Source organism: Xenopus laevis, chromosome 7L (assembly GCF_017654675.1).
Source record: "Xenopus laevis strain J_2021 chromosome 7L, Xenopus_laevis_v10.1, whole genome shotgun sequence".
NCBI classification, from domain to species: domain Eukaryota; kingdom Metazoa; phylum Chordata; class Amphibia; order Anura; family Pipidae; genus Xenopus; species Xenopus laevis.
In genome coordinates this window covers 91250888-91273850 of record NC_054383.1, presented here as the reverse complement: position 1 = coordinate 91273850, position 22963 = coordinate 91250888, and the positions used below count along the sequence as shown (strand labels likewise).

The 22963-nt window shown below is 38.7% G+C and overlaps 1 protein-coding gene across 1 annotated transcript in view; it reads left to right on the top strand.

The window, feature by feature from the left end:
- The window catches only part of klhl17.L (kelch like family member 17 L homeolog), a 54375-nt gene extending 31656 nt beyond the window's left edge, over window positions 1–22719 (top strand). The window contains exons 2-12 of the mRNA XM_041569331.1: window positions 427–688; window positions 2118–2239; window positions 2455–2676; window positions 4899–5015; window positions 6909–7122; window positions 7963–8107; window positions 8206–8373; window positions 9164–9252; window positions 9371–9444; window positions 10161–10342; window positions 20381–22719. Coding sequence (XP_041425265.1) covers window positions 427–688; window positions 2118–2239; window positions 2455–2676; window positions 4899–5015; window positions 6909–7122; window positions 7963–8107; window positions 8206–8373; window positions 9164–9252; window positions 9371–9444; window positions 10161–10342; window positions 20381–20609 — 1824 coding nt within the window. The 3' untranslated portion in view covers window positions 20610–22719. The remainder of the gene's footprint in view (window positions 1–426; window positions 689–2117; window positions 2240–2454; window positions 2677–4898; window positions 5016–6908; window positions 7123–7962; window positions 8108–8205; window positions 8374–9163; window positions 9253–9370; window positions 9445–10160; window positions 10343–20380) is intronic.
- The last annotated feature ends 244 nt before the right edge of the window (window positions 22720–22963 follow it).

Here is a 22963-nt window from a genome sequence, read left to right as displayed (position 1 = left end):
GCATTTTCAGAGTAGGGGTGACATTTCTATTTCATGTCTTCAAACCAGTATTTTCATCTGGTTCAGTGGGCACAAGTCCAATTGATGCCCTGGAACTACCTCTAGCTCCAATAAGATCGCAGTAGCAGTGGCAAGGGCAGGATGGCCACATTGGCAGCCATGTAGAAATGCAGAAGCATGTTTGGACGCAAGTATTTCCATGAATTCTGTCAATATGTGTTCTTCATTGCATCCATTTCGGAGAACCCACACTTTTAAAAGTCCTGTTGCTAATGACATGGAAGCTGGCAGGGGAGTAAACATTCATCAGTTCAGCTAACAATACACTTGGTTGATCTTCTTTTATCAGTAAAATGTACTAAATGATTACTTTATTGATTATTGCTTTCCGTAAGACTCTGTTTATTCTTTGTGCTATATGTACAGCTTCAACGAGTGAAGCCAGTGAAGGAGAAATCAGGAGACCAGTCTCCAGCCATGGAAGGAGCAGTGCAGCTTCTCACTCGGGATGGTCACAGCATATCCCACAATTCAAAGAGGCACTACCATGATGCCTTTGTGTGCATGAATCGGATGCGCCAGCGTGGACTTCTGTGTGACATTGTGCTCCATGTGGGGACCAAGGAAATAAAGGGTCATAAAGTGGTACTTGCATCATGCAGCCCTTATTTCCATGCCATGTTTACAAGTAAGTATTTTTGTCTTAATTTTTTTTTTTTGTTCTTGGTCTGACATACACAAACATTAGAAATTGTCAATATATCCCTGCAAGCTCCACAATGGCTATAGCAACTGTGAGAACAATATTGTACAAGTAATGTGAGATTGACCATTGTTAAAGGGATACTGTCATGGGAAAAAAATTTTTTTTCAAAATGAATCAGTTAATAGTGCTGCTCCAGCAGAATTCTGCACTGAAATCCATTTCTCAAAAGAGCAAACAGATTTTTTTATATTCAATTTTGAAATCTGACATGGGGCTAGACATATTGTCAATTTCCCAGCTGCCCCAAGTCATGTGACTTGTGCTCTGATAAACTTCAACCACTCTTTACTGCTGTACTGCAAGTTAGAGTGATATCACCCCCTCCCTTTTTCCCCCCAGCAGCCAAACAAAAGAACAATGGGAAGGTAACCAGATAACAGCTCCCTAACACAAGATAACAGCTGCCTGGTAGATCTAAGAACGTCACTCAATAGTAAAAACCCATGTCCCACTGAGACACATTCAGTTACATTGAGAAGGAAAAACAGCAGCCTGCCAGAAAGCATTTCTCTCCTGAAGTGCAGGCACACGTCACATGACTTGGGGCAGCTGGGAAATTGACAATATGTCTAGCCTCATGTCAGATTTTAAAATTAAATATAAAAAAATCTGTTTGCTCTTTTGAGAAATGGATTTCAGCACAGAATTCTGCTGGATTAACGCTATTAACTGATTAATTTAGATTTTTTTTTTTTTCCCATGACAGTATCCCTTTAAAGGCACTTATAGATAAAAACATAGCTTGTAGAAATGTTGCTGATGTTTTCTACATTTTATAATTAGTGTACATGATATAGAAATAGATACAAGTAATCTTAAAGCTGTTTCTAACATATGAAGTGAGCCATAGGCTGGCAAGTTGGTGACTTTTCAATGAGTTGACAGCCATTTGGCATCTATAAACCTAAAATGTCTTTCCTGATCAATATCTGTACAGTACTCATATAGTTATTGACTTAACCAGTCCACAGATTGGCACTGGCAAAGCCAGTAGATGTAGTCCTCCGCTAATAGTGCCCCCAAGTCATCTGGTCATTGGTTTAATCAGATCATGCCAATTTGGCCATCAATTAATAATGTTAAGTGGAGTGTATATAGAGTGTCTTGATAGTTCCAAATAGGTCCAACTAATTTCCTCCAGTTCTAATATATAGATTTCAACAGCCTAAGCCATCTGAATGTGGGGAGCTGCATGGATCATTGAAGGGTCTTATATTGACACATCTGAATCTCTGAGGTTTAATGTTCTCCCATAAGACTTGTTGTACAGCCACTGGAAGTGTCACATCATGCAATCTCAACGCTATTATTACTTTAAATTGTTAAAGAAAGTTTTTTGTTTGCCTTACAGATGAAATGAGTGAGAGTCGTCAGACACATGTAACCTTACACGACATTGACCCTCAGGCCCTTGAACAGCTGGTTCAGTATGCCTATACAGCAGATATTGTAGTAGGAGAGGGAAATGTGCAGGTAGGTGTAAACTGCGTTATTAGCTCGTTTTAAACACCTGATCACAGTAACATATGGCTAAAGATATTTATTCTTGGAGGGATTTTGCTGTGTCAGGGGCTCAAATTTGTGCTATTTCAGCAGTATTTTACTCCTTTTATTGTGATGTTGTCTCTGTGTATCCCGTTAAAATTAGCCTCCAAATAAAACATGCCATCCATCATTATCTTTGCTAGACTCTACTCCCTGCTGCCAGCCTTTTACAGCTGAATGGAGTGAGGGATGCCTGTTGTAAGTTTCTACTCAGTCAACTGGATCCTTCCAACTGCCTGGGGATCCGAGGCTTTGCAGATACGCACTCCTGCAGCGATCTCCTTAAGTCTGCACACAAGTATGTCCTCCAGCATTTTGTAGAGGTGTCTAAGACTGAAGAATTCATGCTGCTACCACTGAAGCAGGTAATGCACTGGCACATAAAGGCTGTCTTATTTCTTGTCACACTTACACTATCCAAAATAAATATAATGGCTAGGAAAGCAGCACTCCATTGTAGGACATAAACACTGCATTGCAAGTTAACCTAAACTCATTATACCAATGAATATCTTCTCTCCAGTTAGCATTGCTGACTTGCTATAACTCTCCATCTTTTTTTCTCTGTACAGTACTATATAATAGTACACATGCTGACAATGCCCACATTACAAATCCAGGCTGAATCAGAATCATGACCTTCATGACTGAAAACTGGTCAGACATCTGTCAGATACCTATTGACAGCTTTGAAACCCTTTTGGTGAGGACTGCATTGGGTTGCCCATACAGAATTATCCGGTTAGGTGTACATATGCTACCATTGTGATCTGATGCATAGCTCAGGATAATCTTCTTCATCTTTGTCAGACACTTAATCCATGCAACTCTATATATTTATTATGCTTTCTACCCGTGTGCTTTGTCTGTGCTGTAATGTATTACAAAGTTGCGATAAGCATAAAGATATGCATTCATACATACCATTTTTAAAAGAATAAATCAATCCTTGCATGTACAGGATATACATCACTGTAGACCCTTCTCTGACATTCCTTTGGTTTTACCCCCCCCCTCCGCCTGTGTATAAATTTATTTTCTTGCTTAACACTGATATTTCCTCTATTTCCCCTACACACACACACACACACACACATCCAAACCACAATGCCCCCACATGAACCAGAACTTTCATATAAATAAGGGAATGCTCTGTTGCCTAGTAACTGTCTAAGGCACAATGTGCTGGAGTTTCCCACATGGGGAATTGCCAGTACACCAGCTGCAGGAATTTCAAGGACGGAATTGAATGTGAATGTTCCTACTCTTTTTTCATTTATTTTCTTTACACTTGTGAGTCATCTACCAATAGCAGTACACTATTACATTTGCAATACCAAAATGTTTAATCATTCACGTTGGTCCTTGGCCCACTGGAATATTGTTTATATAACATACAGGCTAAAAAGCAATTACATGTGAACAAATTACATGGAAAACTAGTTGTTTTACATGTTTTCCCACAGGAGACAAAGAAAAACTAAAAACTCCTCCCAAATAATGCTAGGTCTGAATACAACTGAAGCTTTTTAGTTTACTTTCATAATCTGGCCTTTTGTCTATTTGCAACGCACATTAGCATTGGCTTTCTACTGTAAACTAAAGCTGGTGTTAAAGGGGTTGTTCATCTTTAAATTTACTTTTAGTATGAGAGATGATTTGCAATTGGTTTTCATTTTTTTATTATTTGTGTTTTTTGAGTTATTTAGCTTTTTATGTGGCAGCTCTCCAGTATGCAATTTCAGCAATCTGGTTGCTAGGGTCCAAACTACCCTAGCAACTATTTATTGATTTTAATAAGAGACTGGAATATGAATGGGACAGGGCCTGAATAGAAAGATGAGTAATAAAAAGTAGCAATAACAATACATTTGTAGCCTTACAGAGCATTTGTTTTTTAGATGGGGTCAGTGATCGATTTGAAAGTTGGAAAGAGTCAGAAAGGCAAATACTTAAAAAACAATAAAAAAGGAAGACCAGTTGAAAAGTTGCTTAGAATTACCCGTTCTATAACATACTAAAACATGAACTAAAAAGTGAACCACCCATTCAAGTCTGTCTAGACCCCCCTCTTCAAGTTCTGTACTTGATCTTGCTTCTATCCATGCAGGAAATTGTTCTAATAGTATTGCACATGTGGAGGGAACCCATAGCAGCTGGAGAACAGTAGAACAAAGTTATGATCGTTAATCATGTTTTATGCTTTAGCCCTTCTGATTCATAGATGAATGAGCCCTGTTCTCTTAACTCAGTCAAGGGTAACTGAAAATATGCTCATGTTTATTCTGCACTTGTATATTTCCAGTACTGTGACCTTCATAAAAACACTTGACCCTGTTTTGAGGTCACGGAACTCCTTAGTAATTTGAGATAGCCTTATAAATTACAGCCGTGGTAGCTTATCTTTTATATAATCTTACAATGTATTTTATATAGCATGGTCTAACTTAAGTGTATCTTTTACAAATTGGATTTCATTTGCTGTTTTCTATTTCTCCCTCTTCTGTTTTTCTCTCTTTTTATATTTGTTTTACATACGGTAAGCCTTATTCTCAATACCCTCTGCTGCTCTTGTGTTCATCTTCAGGTTCTGGATCTCATATCTAGTGATAGTCTAAATGTTCCTTCAGAAGAAGAAGTGTACCGAGCAGTGCTAAACTGGGTAAAACACGATGTGGATGGCAGAAGACAGCATGTGCCACGGGTAAGGATAGTGCCAAAAAGGTTTTTAAGATGGAATTGTGTCTTCCTGTCAAAATAAACTTTTATGATTATGTTGGCAGTGCTATTTAAAACTAAATGCAACACGGCATTTGCCATCTTGCTCGTATGAGTGAGTTCTGTACAATAGTGAAGTCTTGCCACCTCTCTCTCTCTCTTCCACTTTAATGCTGCACTCACTTTCTCACACTTTCTGGCTATGCCATTCTCCACCAAGTAACTTCAACTTTCCCTACTTCTCTCTTCTGTTCCCGCTTGACAAACTTTGTCACTTTGCCAACTTTAAGGATTAGTTTATTCTCCTCAAACGAAACCATACACAAGCCACTAAAAGCTGCCACGTACCCCTCCACACCAAGTCAGCAGCTTATTGGCCCATGTGTGGTCCCTGCCGATTCGTCTGCCTGATATTTGGCCAAAAATCATCCTGGTATCTATTGGGCCGGTGTGAAAACCCAGTCAGGCAAAGGCCACGTGCACAGTGGTTTAGTCATCTCAAAACAGATTTATAAAGGACACCCATATGATTTGATAAGCCCGATATGGTTCGCTATGTGATCTCTCCATGCATGGGCAGCTTTAGCATCTGTGTGATCTTTTGGTTTTTCTTAAAATAACATTTTATTAATAGACCTGCTTTAGGTATTACTTATATACGAACATTCTTTAAAATTCTCTTAAATGCAAATTGTGCTGTTTAGAACTTTTCTGTCTTTATTATGGGGACCACCAATCACAGTTTATTCATTTGCATGCCACAAAACCCTTGACTTTATATAACATTTTACATTTATATAATAATTAAAACTGTAAATTATCTTAATGTTTAAAACATTCTCCTATCACAATTTATATCTTAAAGGAGTTGTTCACCTTCCAAACACATTTTCAGTTCAATGGTTTTCAGATTATTCACCAGAATAAAGACTTTTTTCAATTAGTTTCCATTTTTTACAGTTTTTTTTATTTCAAAATCTAAGTTTAATGTTCCCGTCTCTGGTGTTTGAGTCTGGCAGCTCAGTAATTCAGGTGCAGATTCTAAACAGTTACAATTTTGCAACATTTAGTTAGCAACTATTGTATCAATTCCAACAGCTGCCTGTAATGAAACCCAGAGGTTCTGCTGAGCAGGGACAAAGATAAGAAGTGTATCAACTAAATGTTTCAATTTAGAGAGAGAGTCGGCGACCCCCCTCAGAGCTGCTTTAGAAGGTGAAAAATGATACTTTACACTTCAATTTTAGAAAAAAGCATCACACATAGAAAATAGAAAGTAATTGGAAAAGGTTGTTAATTCTGGTGAACCATCTTAAATCAACTAGGTGTTTGAAGGTGAACAACCCCTTTAAAATGACTATTTCAATCAGTTTCAATATTTAACCCCTTCAATTGCTACAAGTCTACAATAAAAAATATTTTCTATATGTGTTTATCCTGCTTTTGTTAACAAGCAAAAAGAGAGCTAATACCTTATTTTGCTGCAAACGGGGTGTTCCCAAATTTATTCCATGGTGCTGTAGACACTTTACAAAGATCAAACGTTTCAGGATTACATGGCCCTTCCTCAGTTTGTAAAGTGTCTACAGCACCATGGAATAAATTTGGAAGCACCCTGTTTGTAGCAAAATAAGGCATTGACTCTCTTTTTGCTAGCTGGATTAATTGCTGGCGTGTGGCTAGGCTAGTGCCTAAACCTTTATCCCCTAAACTTCCTGCTTTTGTTATGTAGCCTAGCCAAATGTTCACTGTTTTATTCATGGAGCTACTGTAATTTGTTTGTTTATAGCCAGTTGTTGTTCCAAAATCATTCTTTTACTGGGAAGCATAACAAATATATTTTAGGTAACTTCTGAGCCATGAATGTATTCATTTGCAGTTGATGAAGTGTGTGCGCCTACCATTGTTGAGCAGAGATTTCCTAATGAGCAGTGTGGACACTGAACTTCTTGTGCGTCATCACTCTGAATGTAAGGATCTTCTGATTGAAGCTCTCAAGTACCATTTAATGCCAGAACAACGAGGTGTTCTTGGTAATAGCCGGACTCGGCCTAGACGCTGTGAGGGTGCCAGCACTGTACTTTTTGCAGTAGGTAAGGGAAAAAATATTGTCATGGAAATGTGTTAATGCAACATTGTAACTTTTACTCCTATGTAGCAGTCTTTTTTGTTAGTATTCATATGTTTAATTGAGTGTATATATAAATGTAGTATGACTTTATTTAGATTTAGGTCAATTTGTCTTTAAAGTAGGGAACCTTTAAACCAACTGTATTGATTTCCTATTTATCTACCATTGTATTTTTATCCAGGTGATGCTATTTCCCAAAATTCATAGAGTGGATAGCACTAAATGTGTAGCATTATTGCACCTAGAGTAAGTGGATATTGAAACTTTCCTAGTTGTTGCTTATAAGAAGCGTGAGTCCTAAATCTCAACATTTGGTTTATGGAGACCTTTTGTTATCACCAATAATGGTATGTTGTTTAGGAAAAGCCAGGAAATGGCGTTAACCTAAGAATTCTTTCTTTTGAGCATAGGTATAGAATAATGAAGCGATCATCTGCTATATATTTATAATTTCATCAATGCAAAGCCTTCAATTAGTCTTCAGCTTTGCCATTTTAGGTAAAAATGTGTGAACTCTGGACAGGATAATTGTTTTATTTGGGTTTTAGATATTATGAACCATTGGTGAAGAACGGTAAGTGAGGGTAGTAGTTGAAATTATTTTGAGTAGTTTTCTGCTTGTTAACATTTTTGGCTGTAGCTCGGGGGTAAAGAGTTTGTCTGTGACAGAAACCCATGGTCACAGTTGAAACTGAGCACAGCTAGTCTCAAGTTCTGATATTTGTCTGCACAGCTGTGATTTGTTTCATGTAAATCTGTCTACGTGGATTAACATTCGGCTATGTTGTATGTCCAATCACAGGTGGTGGGAGCCTATTTGCTATACATGGTGACTGCGAGGCCTATGATACTCGGACTGACCGCTGGCACATGGTGACTTCTATGTCAACCAGAAGAGCAAGAGTTGGTGTTGCAGCCATTGGAAACAAACTATATGCTGTGGGAGGGTAAGAGAATGGAACCACGGAAAATATGTTGCCTTAAACTAAATTATTAACAAATGTTCTGTTAATATAAACTGAAGGTAAACTAGCTCTTTCCATAGGTATGATGGTACATCTGATCTTGCGACAGTGGAGTCATATGATCCTGTTACCAATACTTGGCAACCTGAGGTTTCCATGGGAACACGTCGAAGTTGCCTTGGGGTTGCCGTTCTTCATGGCCTGCTGTACGCAGCCGGTGGATATGACGGTGCTTCTTGTTTAAACAGGTGCCAGGACTTATAGTTGTGTGCTAGGGTAGAAAACAAGCCCTTTAACTATACAGCAATCAACAGCGATTAAAGGAGGACTTAATTGCCTTTTTCATGGAAAAATATATAGTAGTGGAGTTCCTGTAGCTGAGTTAAATGAGGGGTGTTTCATTTCTTGGAGATGCTTCAAAATTGTCTCGTATCTGCAGCAGTAATCTAACTTTGGCACTGTTCTTTTGCAAATCCTGTGGATAAAAAGCAGTACTGCAGCTAAGAATCTTTTAACCTCATTTTCAACCTGTTCTATCGGGACAACCTGATGGTTTCCCAGCCAATTGTCCTGCAGTACAAATATCCAGATGTTTTGGGTTTAAGCCAGTAGTGTTAAAGTGCTGTGGCCCTGTCTTCTTCTACATTTGCTGATGCCCCATTCACATGCTAAGGAAACAGACCAACTGCAAGCTGATGTCAAAACTGCCTCCTCCTGGTGACATGGCAATTTGTCAATTATAATGTTCAAATCTGAGAAGTTATGGCCAGCATAATTTTAACAACTTTGCAACATCACTGTCTCAGAAATGGCAGACTACCCATTTGAATCAGCTGAAAGGGCTCTACTGCATATTCAGTTTAGCAAAAACTGCAATATTTTAGTTACACTGTCTCCTACAAGATGAGATGAGTAAGAGTGAGACTGTTTTTGTTTTTCTCCATGTTTCTTCTTGTAGCAAGTGGGACATGTAGTTAGACTTAATGGGAACATGGTTTTACATTGCACATCATCTGGCTCACATTATGGTTATTGTAGTGCAGAGCGATTTGATCCCCTAACTGGCACGTGGACTTCAATAGCAGCCATGAGCACCAGGCGTAGATATGTTAGAGTTGCAACACTGGGTGAGTGCTACTTCTGTCTACTCCTGTGCATATATGTGGTATATATTAGAAACTCCATCAGATTGTTCTCCCATTTGGAATGGACCATCTAATGAAGAGGCTTTTCTGATGCTTTCAGATGGAAATCTTTATGCAGTAGGAGGATACGACAGTTCTTCCCATCTAGCCACAGTGGAGAAATATGAACCACAGGTAAAGAGCAAACTGCTAAGTACTAATTTATCGCATCAACTTTATATTGTATGTTAAAAACATACCATGCAAATAGCTATGTGCTTTGAAATCTGGAAACCTTTTGATTAAGCCAGGCCAGTAGGCTGGGGTTAGGGGGTACTGAAATCTCAGACATGCATCAGAGGGCCCTGAGATGAAAAGGAATGATTTTTGTGTTGGGAAACATGGGCAGAGCTATGGCATAATTAGGGTGTAGCTGTGGTGGATTAGGGGTGTAATCACGCATATAAGAGGCATTATTATCATTTATATTTGGGTTTTATATGTTGGGCCCGCCACACAGGGACCCAGGTGACCGAAGGACTAATAATAAGGGCTCCCTGGGAAGAGGACCCTGCTAACTTGGTATTATGGAACACCATGATTACTGATGGTAATGATGCCCATTGCCCTCCTTAAGGCAATAACTTTTGATGTGAAAGTAGCAGAAGTAAAAAAGGCCTCAATTGTCATCAATGTAAATCAGACAGTAATAGGTAGAATCCTTGTTTAGCTATGCTGTACAACTGAGCATACTGACGCTTTCTGTTTTAAGGGCTTTTTCTAGTGGCAATATTGTTCTGTTGGCAAGAAATTTGCTTAAGGTTCCATGAACTCAAAAAAAAAAAGACTGATGTGAATTTCATAACCATACAGTCAGATATGACCATTATAAGTTATTATTTCTGCTCCAGATAAATACTTGGACCCCAATTGCTAACATGCTGAGTCGCCGGAGCAGTGCTGGAGTTGCTGTGCTGGAGGGAATGCTCTATGTCGCAGGAGGAAATGATGGGACGAGTTGTCTAAACTCGGTAGAGAGGTACAACCCTAAGGCAAACACATGGGAGAGTGTGGCCCCAATGAACATTAGGAGGTAAGAAAAAACAGGAGCAAATTTAAAAGTGGAGGATGGAGTTCAGCAGTGAAAATGTGATTTAAAAAGTAAATTGTAGATGTGTTTTGCCAAATAAACATGTCTGGCACTCAAGTATCTGTATGTGCTTTTATAATCAGGTCTGCACACTTAAATGCCATTAATACAGAATACAACATCACTGAATCAGTGCAGATTTATCAGTGGCCAAGATTTATTCTAAGCTCATTCTCAAATATAAATGTGCTTACCTAGCAAATTGGGATTTTTTGTGTTTATTAAATTCTCTTGTGTCTTCTAGTGAATGTTTCCCAATTTTCAGTAAATCTGTTGGCTAACTTTTGTAGTATCCCAATGACGAGTGCCAAAACATGAGAAATCACCCTCCAGTACAGTTCTGTAATAATCTAAAAGGTAGCAGTGGAGTTTTACTTTGTTTGTGCCCTTGGGGTGCTAAAAATACAACTAGCAACACCCCAAATCACCTGGGGGACTGTTAGTACTGTGTTAAGGGCCATCTACTGTATGTAACTTGTTTAACAAGAGAAATCAATTTGCTTGAGCTCTGCAGCAATTTGGATCTCCCAGGCATATAGAAATCAGAAATAGTTAAAAACAGTATGCCAAATAGCAGCAGTAAGTTAGGGCAAGTGATCCATTGTTATGGAAACTGTCAGACTTCCGCAAGGAATATAAAACTGCTTTTCTTAAAATATAAACATGAGAACACATAAAGAAACATTTCCAATCTGCTTGGGTCCATTATGCAGCAAACTTCTGACAAGTTTAATTTTTATGCAGTGCCATCAAGTGGACGAAGTTTATAATGCAGGTATATATAATGTTAAAAAAAGACCAACAACACTGGGATATCCTGTGAGATGCTTGAAAGTGTATTAAACGTTACATGAACAGCTGTTCATGTAACTTTAATATACTTTCAAGCATTTCACAAGATATCTCTGTGTTTCTGGTCTTTTTTAATATTTAAACTGTTTACCGTGCACCTGAGGCAAACTTCAAAAGCGGGTGCTGCCCACGTGGATGGATATATATATAATATATATATCCATGTGGGCAGATAGCACATACATGTACCATCCATTATAGAGTCTATACAACATAATTCCTTGGGAGAAAAATGCTTTTCCCTCATTTTCATTCTACAGTGTTTCAAATGGATCAGTGCTGTTTAGGGCTCCAAATTGATGACAAAGAAATGCCTTAAGGCTGTCAGTAAGATAACTGTTAGATTGGTGCTACAGACACCTTAACTTCCTGTTTCTAAATGTAGGGTGCCCGGTTATTGACAGACTACAACTTGCTTTTCGAACAATTTTATCGGACATGTATGGCAAACTTTATCCACTTTTCTAGTAGTAGTAGTACTTGGCTGGCATTTTCTAAATTTGTCTTTGAACCTACTGCAATTCTGTTTGAAACTGTGTCTATCTTAATGGGTTTTTTTACCGTGGCTCAGGGCTGCTCCTTCCCACAATTCAGCTGCTCTTACAATCCCACTCTATTCCCAGTTCCATTCCTCTCAATTTACCCTGTGGCCTTCAACCAAATTCTGTGTTGAGAAGATGCCATTACTCTGCACAAACAGTGGCACTTCCGGATCAATCACTTGGCAGTCACTTGGATTTTGGAAAAACAGTGAAAAAAAAATAATGAAAAGTAAATGAAAAAAGTATTTATATCTGGGGAACAGTCTGAAAACAACTGAACTGAAAAAAAGTGTTTGTAAGGTGAACCACCACTTTAAGGGTCGAACTCGAATTTAAATTAGAATGTGAGATTTATCACACCTCGATCATGGAAACTGTTCTAATTCTAATATTCGCCACCTCGTCAGTAGCAGTGGGTAGTTGAACCATATGAATATGTTAATTGCCTTCCTGACTCCGTTTTTTTTCAGAGGAAAACTCGATTTGATTACGATTCAAATTTTCTGGTAGGGACTATTCGATCGAATATTAGATAGTCGAGTTTTTTCATACCTAACATCCCATTCGAGTTTTGAGTACATTCGAATTTATCAGGAAATAGACCTGGTTCCAGACAGCTACTGCTGTACAGAGGAGGTCTATGGACCTGCAGTAGTAACCATATTTTATAAACATTGGTCTTACCCGAATACAGCTGACATTGCATTTTGTTATTTGGCAATTGCACCCATTTGCAAAACTTTTGATACCTCATATGAATTACGATGGGATACTACAGTATTTACAATAATTTTTTGTACTTTCTGGTATAAACTTACCATAAGTCTTGGTCTTAGCAGGAACCTAAATTTCCCTCGAACCATTGTTGATCAACTAAAGCACTTTAAGAGGAGATAAGGGATATAGTCGAAATAAACAAGTAGACAAGGTACCATGAAGATGCTTGTTACAAATAGCTTTATATAAGTAAAGACATTGTATGTAAGGAATATATTTCAGAAAGTTATTGTTTTTGCTATTCAAAGTTGTTTCTTAAGTCGTTATCATGGCTTGGTTAAGTCGTATCTCATATCTACAACTATGAACAAAGGAGCATTCAAATTTTTATATGTATTTATATTTTTATTTATATAGTGCTGCTTAAACATACAGCACTGCACAGCAATAAACATAAAATTCACATGGGTCATTCTAATAATAAATACAAAGAAAATTTTAAAATACAAAAGTTCAGTGTCTGACTTCATTTTGATCTGTACAGTGCTATATCTTCTCTAGGCTTCAGGTAATCTGCTTTGTGTAAAGGTAAGTGAGTATGTGGTGTCAGGAACTATTTCCTTTGGGCACTTGGGCCAAAGTTCCTGCTGCCTCTCATGTATTTGTGGTGTCACTACCCTCAGCCTCTCGCTGTATTATGTATTTAGGATCTGAAGTCATTCTTCTTGGAAGTCTGACTGTGCCATTATTTCTAAGTGCTTACTGTGTATATATATCTATATAGCCTTTACTGTACAAGGAAATGCAGGCTAATGGATCATGGGGCAGTTTTTCCACAGGGATTTTTAGCTGGCAGATAAACGCCTGAAGCCACCAGTGCCACTTCTTATTGTAAATAGATTCCAACTGACACCAATGCAAATTCATTTTCACAGATTTTCCAAGGGATTTCCATAATCTAGGCAGTTGTCCTTTGCTTTTAACCCACAGAATTTGTACACATATACACCCAGTACCATTAACGGGTATCTATCTTTCTTAACCAGCGGGTTTCTCCCAAAATAAATTAAACTTGTAACAGCCTCTGGATCTCGCCGTTCAATTCACGTGGCCAGGTGCTGTCGGCCCGGTCCCTGTGCTGAACGTTCAAAATTGATCCAACCGTCCTCTGGCTTTTCCGATATTTACTGGTAACATATAATAATTGGCTTTCCCACTTTGTAGTGTCCCGAGTCTGTCGCTAAGGGAGAAAGTGAAGTCACAAATTACAAACTGTTGCAGCGCACACCAAAAAGGTCATGGATTGCTCAGTCCAGCTTCAGTTTAAAACATCTTTATTCTTATATTTGATTAAAAGCACAGCATCCAAGGTCTAACGTGTTTCGTATCTACGTACTTTCTCAGAGACCCCCAAGTTGTCCTTTGCTCACAGCTTTACAAATAACTGTAGATGTGGTGACTTTGATAGGTTAGCAGACAAGAATCCACCCCAAATTTACCCTGAATGACAATTAGGATGGACCCCCCAACCACTGCTTTGCTCACCACTAGGGTGGTCAGTTTCAGAGTTTTGGGACCTCTGTAACAAGAGAATTATGAGAAGATAAAAGGTGATAGGGTCGGTTTTGGCTAAGCAACAGCAACTTCTTAGAGGCTAGAAAAGAAAAAGGAATACTTTCCACTCCCAATATAATGTTAATATAGCCACTATTTAACAAATGCTAAGTGAACCAACAAAATAAGGGTAAATTGATATGTTTAAATTGCCCTCTGTGAGACCACTATACAGCTTTATATCAGGGAAGTCCAACCTGCAGTTCTCCAACAACAGCTGGAGGGTTTTTGCAGTTTGGATATCTGTGGTTTTTGGCTTCTCTTTTCTTTCCATGGGGGACCTAGTTTATCTGTGTTTAATGGGACCCATCTTCTCTCTTAGTAAGGGCAAGTGCACACTCGCATTGCCTCTGCTTCACTCCACCTAATGAATATTAATGAGGCTGAGAGAAGCAGATTCACTGAAATCAGCGATGCATTTAAAATGAAGTTTCCGCTTTTGTGCTGTTACACAGAGAGAACAGCTTCAAAATGCCTGCTTTTGCATATACCAAGCGGATATTCCAACAGCACTCCTCTGCACACACAGAGCAAAAATACACTCACTTATGATACACCCTACTCTGCTACGAACAATCAGCTATTCAGTTAAATATATAGAAGAACGCAGACATGTTTTTTGCTTGTTGCACTAGGCAAATATCACAAGGAAAGGTGCAAACTGCAACTTTTTTTTCAAAAAATAGCATAGACCAAACATGAGACATTGCCTCCAGTCGCTGCCCAATGTACACAATTAGCATTGTAACTTGTAGTAGTTGTTGTCTGCAGATACAAATAGTAATGTTTGCTGACGACAGTTGTGTAGCTGAAAAGTTTAAGTCCTGCAGTTGTTAGCCAAAACTGGTGTTGTATTCATGTGGGGGTTCATTGCTTGAGCAAGCACCTAGTCTGCTGTAACCAAAGGAGAACGGGTATGGGATCTCCAATGTAGGTTCACACAGTCAGCTGTGTAGGCTGTTTGTATGATGTTCCCTGGATACTCCGTCCTGGCATCCACAAATCATGCAAATGTATCATAAAGGTTGGGAATCATACAGCAGGAAGAATAACTGCTAATAGGCTTTTATTTTGTGTCCACACGACATGTTTCAGGCTTCAAGGGCCCTTTCTCAAGTGTCATGGGATCAGTTATCCGGAAACCTGTTATCCAGAAAGCTCTGAATTACGGAGAGACCGTCTCCCATAGACTCCTTGTTAAATTAATAATCCAAAATGTTAAAATGATTTCCTTTTTCTCTGTAATAATAAGACAGCACCTTGTACATTATCCAAACTAAGATCTAATTAATCCTTATTGGAAGCAAAACCTGCCTATTGGGTTTATTTAGGGGCCCATTTACTTAGCTCGAGTGAAGGAATAGAGGAAAAAAAACGTTGAATTTCTAATGTTTTTTTTGGCTACTTCGACCATCGAATGGGCTACTTCGACCCAAGCATTCTGGATAATAGGTCCCATTTAAAGGGAATTCATTTTTATGCACACACCAAATTTTATTTTGACAAAAGATTTGAAACCATTTGAAACCATTTATTTGCACTGGGGGATTTTCTCTCATTAGCATTAAATGGCTGTAAATTCTGGTATGTGTTAGCTTAGGGTGATGTTAACAGCCCCCTGCTGGATAGCCTCGGCTCTGGTATGTGTTAGCTTGGGGTGTTTCCAACAGCTCCCTCCTGGATAGCCTTAGGGGCTTTGTAATGGTACTAATCTTGTTACTGACTTACATTTTGAATGTTACCATATTATGACTATTACCTTTATAAAGGATGATTGGAAATGCAGACATGAACTGTCAGACAAACTGGGATGACTGATGAAATTATTTATTTCTCTTGTAAACAAAGTGTGATGGAATTATGACATTTTTGCATATATATATATATATATATATATATATATATATATATATATATATATATATATATATATATATAGTCAAACTATACACCGACACTCACCGCCAATCCATCAAGTCCCGGGTGCTCCTCATCAAAGGCATGCAATAGGTGAATATATAAAAATATATTAAAATTTGTCATGTGTTAGAATTGTCTCACACATTAAAAATTGCCGCGCGTCAAAATTATTCGAATGGCCATGCGTTTCACAAATATTTCAACGTTTCGCTAATTTTTCCGGAGTTCCTCTAATTTTTTGGTGAAGTCAAACGGGACAGATTCACCCATCACTAGTTATGATGAAAGCAAGGCAAACATTTTCCCGGGGCATACAAAGTGTATTCCAGGCAACTAGAGGAAAGAATTTTTCAGTTGCTGATTGATTTTTTTTCTGGTGTAATACCTGCCCAGTACAAGCTGTTACAAGTGCTTGAAAATAAAATAAAGATTAAGGGAAATTTTCATATTTATCATACAACAGAGCCAGCAATAGCTGCAATAATGGGTGCAGAAGTGTATGTACTTGTGTCATGTACCAAAAGAGCCCAAAACCGCCTCTCTGCAACTCCATGTCAGAGAATCTGTCTGTACATGCTCACAAAATGGTTTAAATGCATCAGGAGCAATAAACTTGCCTGTATCTTTTTCAATATGGGTGGAAACCCATGCAAACATAGGGAGGACATAGAAACTCACTGCAGATAGTTCTAACAATGGAACTAACAATAAAGCAAATAGTCCATGTGGCTGATTGGTAGCCAAGGTGTCTAGAGGGTATTGATGAATGAACAATATTCTGTATATGTTTGCAACAGATCAGTATACAATGTATTTCAGCAAGTGGAGGTAAAGCAGGCCATAAACCGGTAAATAAAAGCTGCTAAATCTAACTACAGTGCAGTTTTGGGCTCCAGTAAATGAGTGGAGAGCATAAATGAGAGTGGAGTGGTGTAAATGAGCTGGAGAGAGTTCAGAGACGTGCAACTAAACTGGTTAGAGGGATGGAAGATTTCAATTATGAGGGTAGATTGTCAAGGTTGTAGTTGTTTTTTCTGGAAAAAAGACGCTTGCGAGGGGACATGAATACTCAAGTATATTAGAGGATATTCTAGACAAATAACAGGGAACCATAAAGAGGATCACCGCACCAGAGGACACCCCTTTAGACTAGAGGAAAATACATTTTGCATGAAGCAGTGTAGGTGGTTCTTCAAAATGAGGACAGTGAGGTTGTCGAATGCACTGCAGGATTATGTTGTGATGGCTGATTCTATTAATGCCTTTAAGAGTGGCTTGGATAATTTCTTGGACAAGCTATCGAAGGCTATTGTGATAATAAAATCTACAATTAGTATAACTATTGTTATATTGTTTATGTGACTGTATGATGGGGTAATTGTGTGTATGTATGTATGGATACTGGTTTCATCTGGAAGGGTTTAACTTGATGGACTTTGGTCTTTTTTTCACCCGATTTAACTCTGTAACTATGTATGTTACCAAATCAGCTCCTCCAGGCTGAATTGGCATTTTATGGTCTTACTTGATCAATATATGGCCAGTTTGACCAGATATTGATCCTCATCAGAAATCAGACTTTGCGTGTTGAAGCAGTCTTCTCCCAATGGGACTCTGTAGGCATACTATATGATTTGATCTGAGCAAAATGATTGGATCATCTTGACTAGGACTGTCATGGTGGTGGCCAAATCACTCTAGTTTGGAGACCTCGTCAATAGATCACATCATCTGTAGCAGCACTTTACATAGCAAAGCTTAATAAAGGGACAGAGAGACTGCTTTACTACCATAGGTGCAACTGATACCCTTTGTGTCTAACCTGCAATTAGTTTCTATCAGTGTACTTAACATTTGATTCGTTTCTATACAAAACCGTTCTGGTGCAGTTTAGCTTCTACTTATGTATTGATCTCTCCCAGTCTAAGCCATTGCTGGCAGTGCTTGCCATGCTTTGAATTACATGATTACTGAGGAGCAAGAACAGTTTCTCAGTGTAACCTTGCACTAAACTTGTGAGGCTCTGCTAAGGTCTGAATGGACTCCATGTGCCTCTACATCGAAAGAAATAATCACACATTTCTAATGGATTTAAATGGCTTTCTGACCCTCATTCATAAGATGAGACACATTGCTCCCCGTAACAAGGTTTTCCATGAAGAAAATATAAAAACAATATATGCTGCAGTAACATGAACCGACACCTGTAATCGTAACCGACACTTTAGTAATGATGCATTAAAGGCATTTGAGGTCTAGGTAAAAAAAAAAAAGAGGATTCTTGCTTTTTTATCTTCATTGTTTTCTTCTCGTTCACACTTCTATTAAAGGACAATGCCTGTTTTATGTTTAATTAATAAAAGGGTGTATGTTTCTGATCTGCAAATTCTCTGGAATAAGTATAATAGCTATAAATAGTATTGCTTGTTTGCAATCCATTTTCTTTTTTTAAAGTATTGTGGCCTTGCCTGTTTTACCAGTTATGTATCTGGTAACTTTATTTTGTGTGGCAATGCCTGTTTTATGTTCAATAAAAGAGTGTATGTTATTTCTGATCTGCAAATTCTCTGGAATAAGTATAATGGCTATAAATAGTATTTGCAATCCATTTTCTTTTTTTTAAGTATTGTGGCCTTGCCTGTTTTACCAGTTATGTTGAATGTTGAACATTGAAGTAATCCCTATACTTAGGCTAGAGCCAGACAATTGCGGATCTGGCTTCCCCGCTGCTCCACCTCTTCTGCTCTGTCTCCATCCGGAAGCATTGTCTCCCCTTAGATCAGGGGTGTCCAACCTGAGGCCCGAGGGCCGCATGCGGCCCAGGATGGATATGAATGCGGCCCAGCTTGAAGCAAAGAGAAAAGGAAGAGAAGGGGAAAAAAAGAAAGAAATGAAGAAATAAATGTATGGAAATACAGAGAAAGCGAGAGTGAAATAACACTTTGTGCTCTCTAAGTCCAGACACACCTCAGTCTGTCGTCTTGTTAGGAACAGGCTTACTATGCCAGGTTGTAACAATGTGGTTACCTATGGAGTAGGGAGGATGGGGGACTCTGCCCATTGCCCAGTTAGTAATAATAATATAATAATGAGTCTGTTTAATATCCAGGTGTCCCATATTCCAAAGTATAGCTCCATCTGGTTATCAAACTGGTATTGCAGTTCTTTTCTGTGTATTTTCTTTAATTTTACAAATCAAAAGTGTTTGTGTATTTCATGTGTGGCACCAGACAATTTTTATTTTTCCAATGTGGCCCAGAGAAGCCAAAAGGTTGGACACCTCTGGCTTAGATGCAGTCGGATGGGATGGATTTCGGCCCAGAAATTTGAAATTTTTTCGCCGAAATCCTCCACGCCTTCAGAAGACAAGTGGAGTAGCAGGGCAGCCGATTTTTCTCCTGTGGAAAATCCAGAACCATCTGCATCTAGGGTTGCCACCCGGCCGGTATTTTACCGGCCCAGCCGGTAAAACACCTGCCAGGGCCGGGGACGGTATTACAAATTTACCGGCAATGTAATTTGTAATACCATTTTCAAAATCCCTTGCCTGCCGATTAAAAAATGTACATTTTCATCAGCTTTGGGCGCTGGCCCTGCCCCTTTTGTGTTGCACCGTCATCGGCTCCGCCCCTTTATTTTCCACCCCCCCCACCACTGGCCGTTAATTTTTTTTTTAAAAAAAGGTGGCAACACTATCTGCATCATCTGGCCCTAGTTGTAATGCTACCTGAGTACAGGGCCCTGGATGCATGTTGGATTTACAGCCATTCTAAAGGGGCAGCCTACATTGGATCAAATTGTTGCCCCCTCTATAGCATAACAGGAGGGCATTCACAAGTGAGTGCAAGAGTTGTACTTGATAGAATGGCACACAGAAGGGAGGCAGGTGCGTTGAAGGTTAAACAAAGAAAATGACCAGTTTGTTTCTCTTGTCTTGGGTGAATTTTGCCCAAATTGCAAGTATATGTAGTGGTCAGATCTCGAGATGGAGAATTCCAGGACCATATCCCTGAATGCATGAATATGACCGTTTTGCAAAAGAGCTTTCATGTTTGTAATGCCAATGGAAATCTCAGCAAAGTAAAAGGAATGTCAGCTTTCAACATCCATAATGGGAGTAGGGACGAGAGGCTAAAAGTGTCATACAGGCTGAAGCTATATGGGAGATTTTGAGGGAGAGGACATAGGGGTAGCCCAAAGGAGATTACCCAGGCGTTGTTTCTGTTTAGTATGCCCTTACATCTTTGTAATCTTCTCTGAATTATACCTTGCCTTAGAAAGAAATGTACATTCTTTATCCCTAACACAACTATTTCTTCCCTCATATTTTCTACAGAAGCACTCATGACCTTGTAGCAATGGATGGATGGCTTTACGCTGTTGGGGGCAATGATGGCAGCTCCAGTCTAAACTCCATCGAGAAATACAACCCACGAACCAACAAATGGGTAGCAGCCTCCTGCATGTTCACAAGGAGAAGCAGCGTTGGCGTGGCAGTCCTTGAACTCCTCAATTTCCCACCCCCTTCTTCCCCTACCCTTTCGGTCTCTTCCACCAGCCTCTGACAAAGAAAGAACTTTTTCACATGCAGAAGAGGCCTGCATAGAGCTGAACAAGGGAATCCAGAGAATTAAGTCACAGGTTAGGCAACTCAACAGGGGTCCTTGTTCCCAGTATGAGTACTCTGTACATACAGTATGACCTCTTCAGTGCTGGAAAGGCCTGAATTCCATTGCATTGATACCTCTGCTGTTTTGACTTGACATTTTGAGCCCCAAGTAATAAGAAATGGATTACACGATCTCAGAGAAATGGCAGAATTAAGGACAACTTTACACTTTTAACAGGATTCTCAATATCTTGGCACTTTAGCTATTATGAGCTGCAGCTTTTTGCACTCCCCCATCTGGTGAGAGATTCTGGTAATTGTAGTTCACAACGCCTGGAGGGATACAAGTTTGACAACACTGTTCTGCACTGAGCAAGTCTCAAGCAAGAAAGGGGGCTAACCACTCAAACTGTGACCGTCTTCTGTATCTCCATATGTTTCAGTTTACACCGTGACACATGAAACTTTCCTCATTCACATGGATACAAATGATAGGATCCCTTTTTATTTATTTGCAATGAGACTAATCTGTTTAAATTGGGTGATTGGAAGGATAAATTAGCCCCATTTGTGAGATGAAACTGTAAGACATGTTGTGGTGTTTGGTGCTCCTCCTCACCTGGATAGACATGATATATCGGGCACAGTGTTTCTTTTATCTTGTGTAGCACTGTTACAAGGAACTGGAACTAGGATGATTGTGACACATCAAACCAGACCCTGGCTGTGTTATTTGAACACCCTTCTGTTTACTCCATGCTGCTCCATCGGGTGCTAACATCATCATTCTTGCAAACCCTTTGATCCTTGAGACAGTTAAGGCACAATTTGCACGTAACCTTGTATTCCAGTGCTTCTGATAAACACTACAACGTATTCTCAAACCACTGACAGTATTTGGGTATTATCCGGTAGATTGGGAAAGAAAATTTTGCACTTTTCTCTAGACTTGCATTTCCTTGTAAATTTCTCCATTGTTTAAATGTACTTTTTCTTTTGCACTTCTTATGCACTTTTGACCAGTGGGCAACATTTTGCATTACTTTTCTCAAGAGTGAAATTATACAATATTACTAGGAAGTGTTTACCATTCGTCGTTAGTTATTCATTTTATTTATGGAACATCCCTTCTCTGTATAGTTGTTATTTATACATATGATTAGTTTCAGTGGCCTTATTGATTGCCTTGATAAGGCATTCTTCCTATGAAAACCCGCTCCTTTTATTTATAGCCATTCAGTGTTCACTGTGTAAGTTGAGGCAAGCAATGTGACACTCATTTGTATATTATTATGCAGAGAAGGCACACAATAAGCTATGCTGTCATTCTGGTTATTTTATATTCTAATAAACAGAATGCAAACCATACTTACAAATTTGGTATAGCTTCTCTTGCAAATAACTTATCTTAATCATATGGAAAAAAAATTATAATATTGTTTATTCATTTTCTCTTTCTCATTTTTTATAGTTATTTTGCATGACCTGGCTGTTGCCGTTTTCTGTTGGTGGCTTTTTATTATGTTCTTTGTATGATTGTCATTACCCTAATAAGGGATAGAGTGAGTAGAGGACACAATTCCCATCCCAGGATGCACTTCTGTCCTCCCTTTTATTGTTCGGCAGTGCATCTCGTGAGTTTTCAGTGCTGACTAAAGATCACTGCACAAACACAAAGCCAAGCAGCTCTAAAGCGCAAACATGAACACATTCTTTCTGGTTCATCCGAACAGCAGGTTTTGGGTATGTGTTTGCAAGGAGAGCAGTAAGCCGTGGATTGCCTTGCAGTGAACCAGGCTAAAAGAACATTCATGGGAAAATATAAGTTGCTTTTATTACCCAGTCACATATGTGTATGCAAACAAACACATAGGGGGTTATTTACTAAACTCCGAATGGCAAAACCCCAAAAAATGTGTGTTTTTTAAGTATGAAATCTGAATTTTTAGTGGGGAAAAACAACACAAATTTTTCAGAATTTATTTTACCCCGATGATGGAAAATATCCAAATCTGAACATCTGGCATGAAAAAAAAAAACAAATTTTTCAGAATTTATTTTACCCTGATGATGGAAAATATCCAAATCTGAACATCTGGCATCTCAGACCTGCCGAGGTTGCATATAAGTCAATGGGAGAAGTCCCAAAGTTTTTTTGTTCTGCGCTGGGTTTCATGAAATAAAATCCGAAAATATCTGAGTTTTCAGACGGAAATTCCAAAAAAAAAAAACCGCAAAATTTGTATTTTTTAAAAAAAAAATGTGAGAATTTTTGCCGCAAACAAAATTTTCGGGAAAGTGTATTAATAA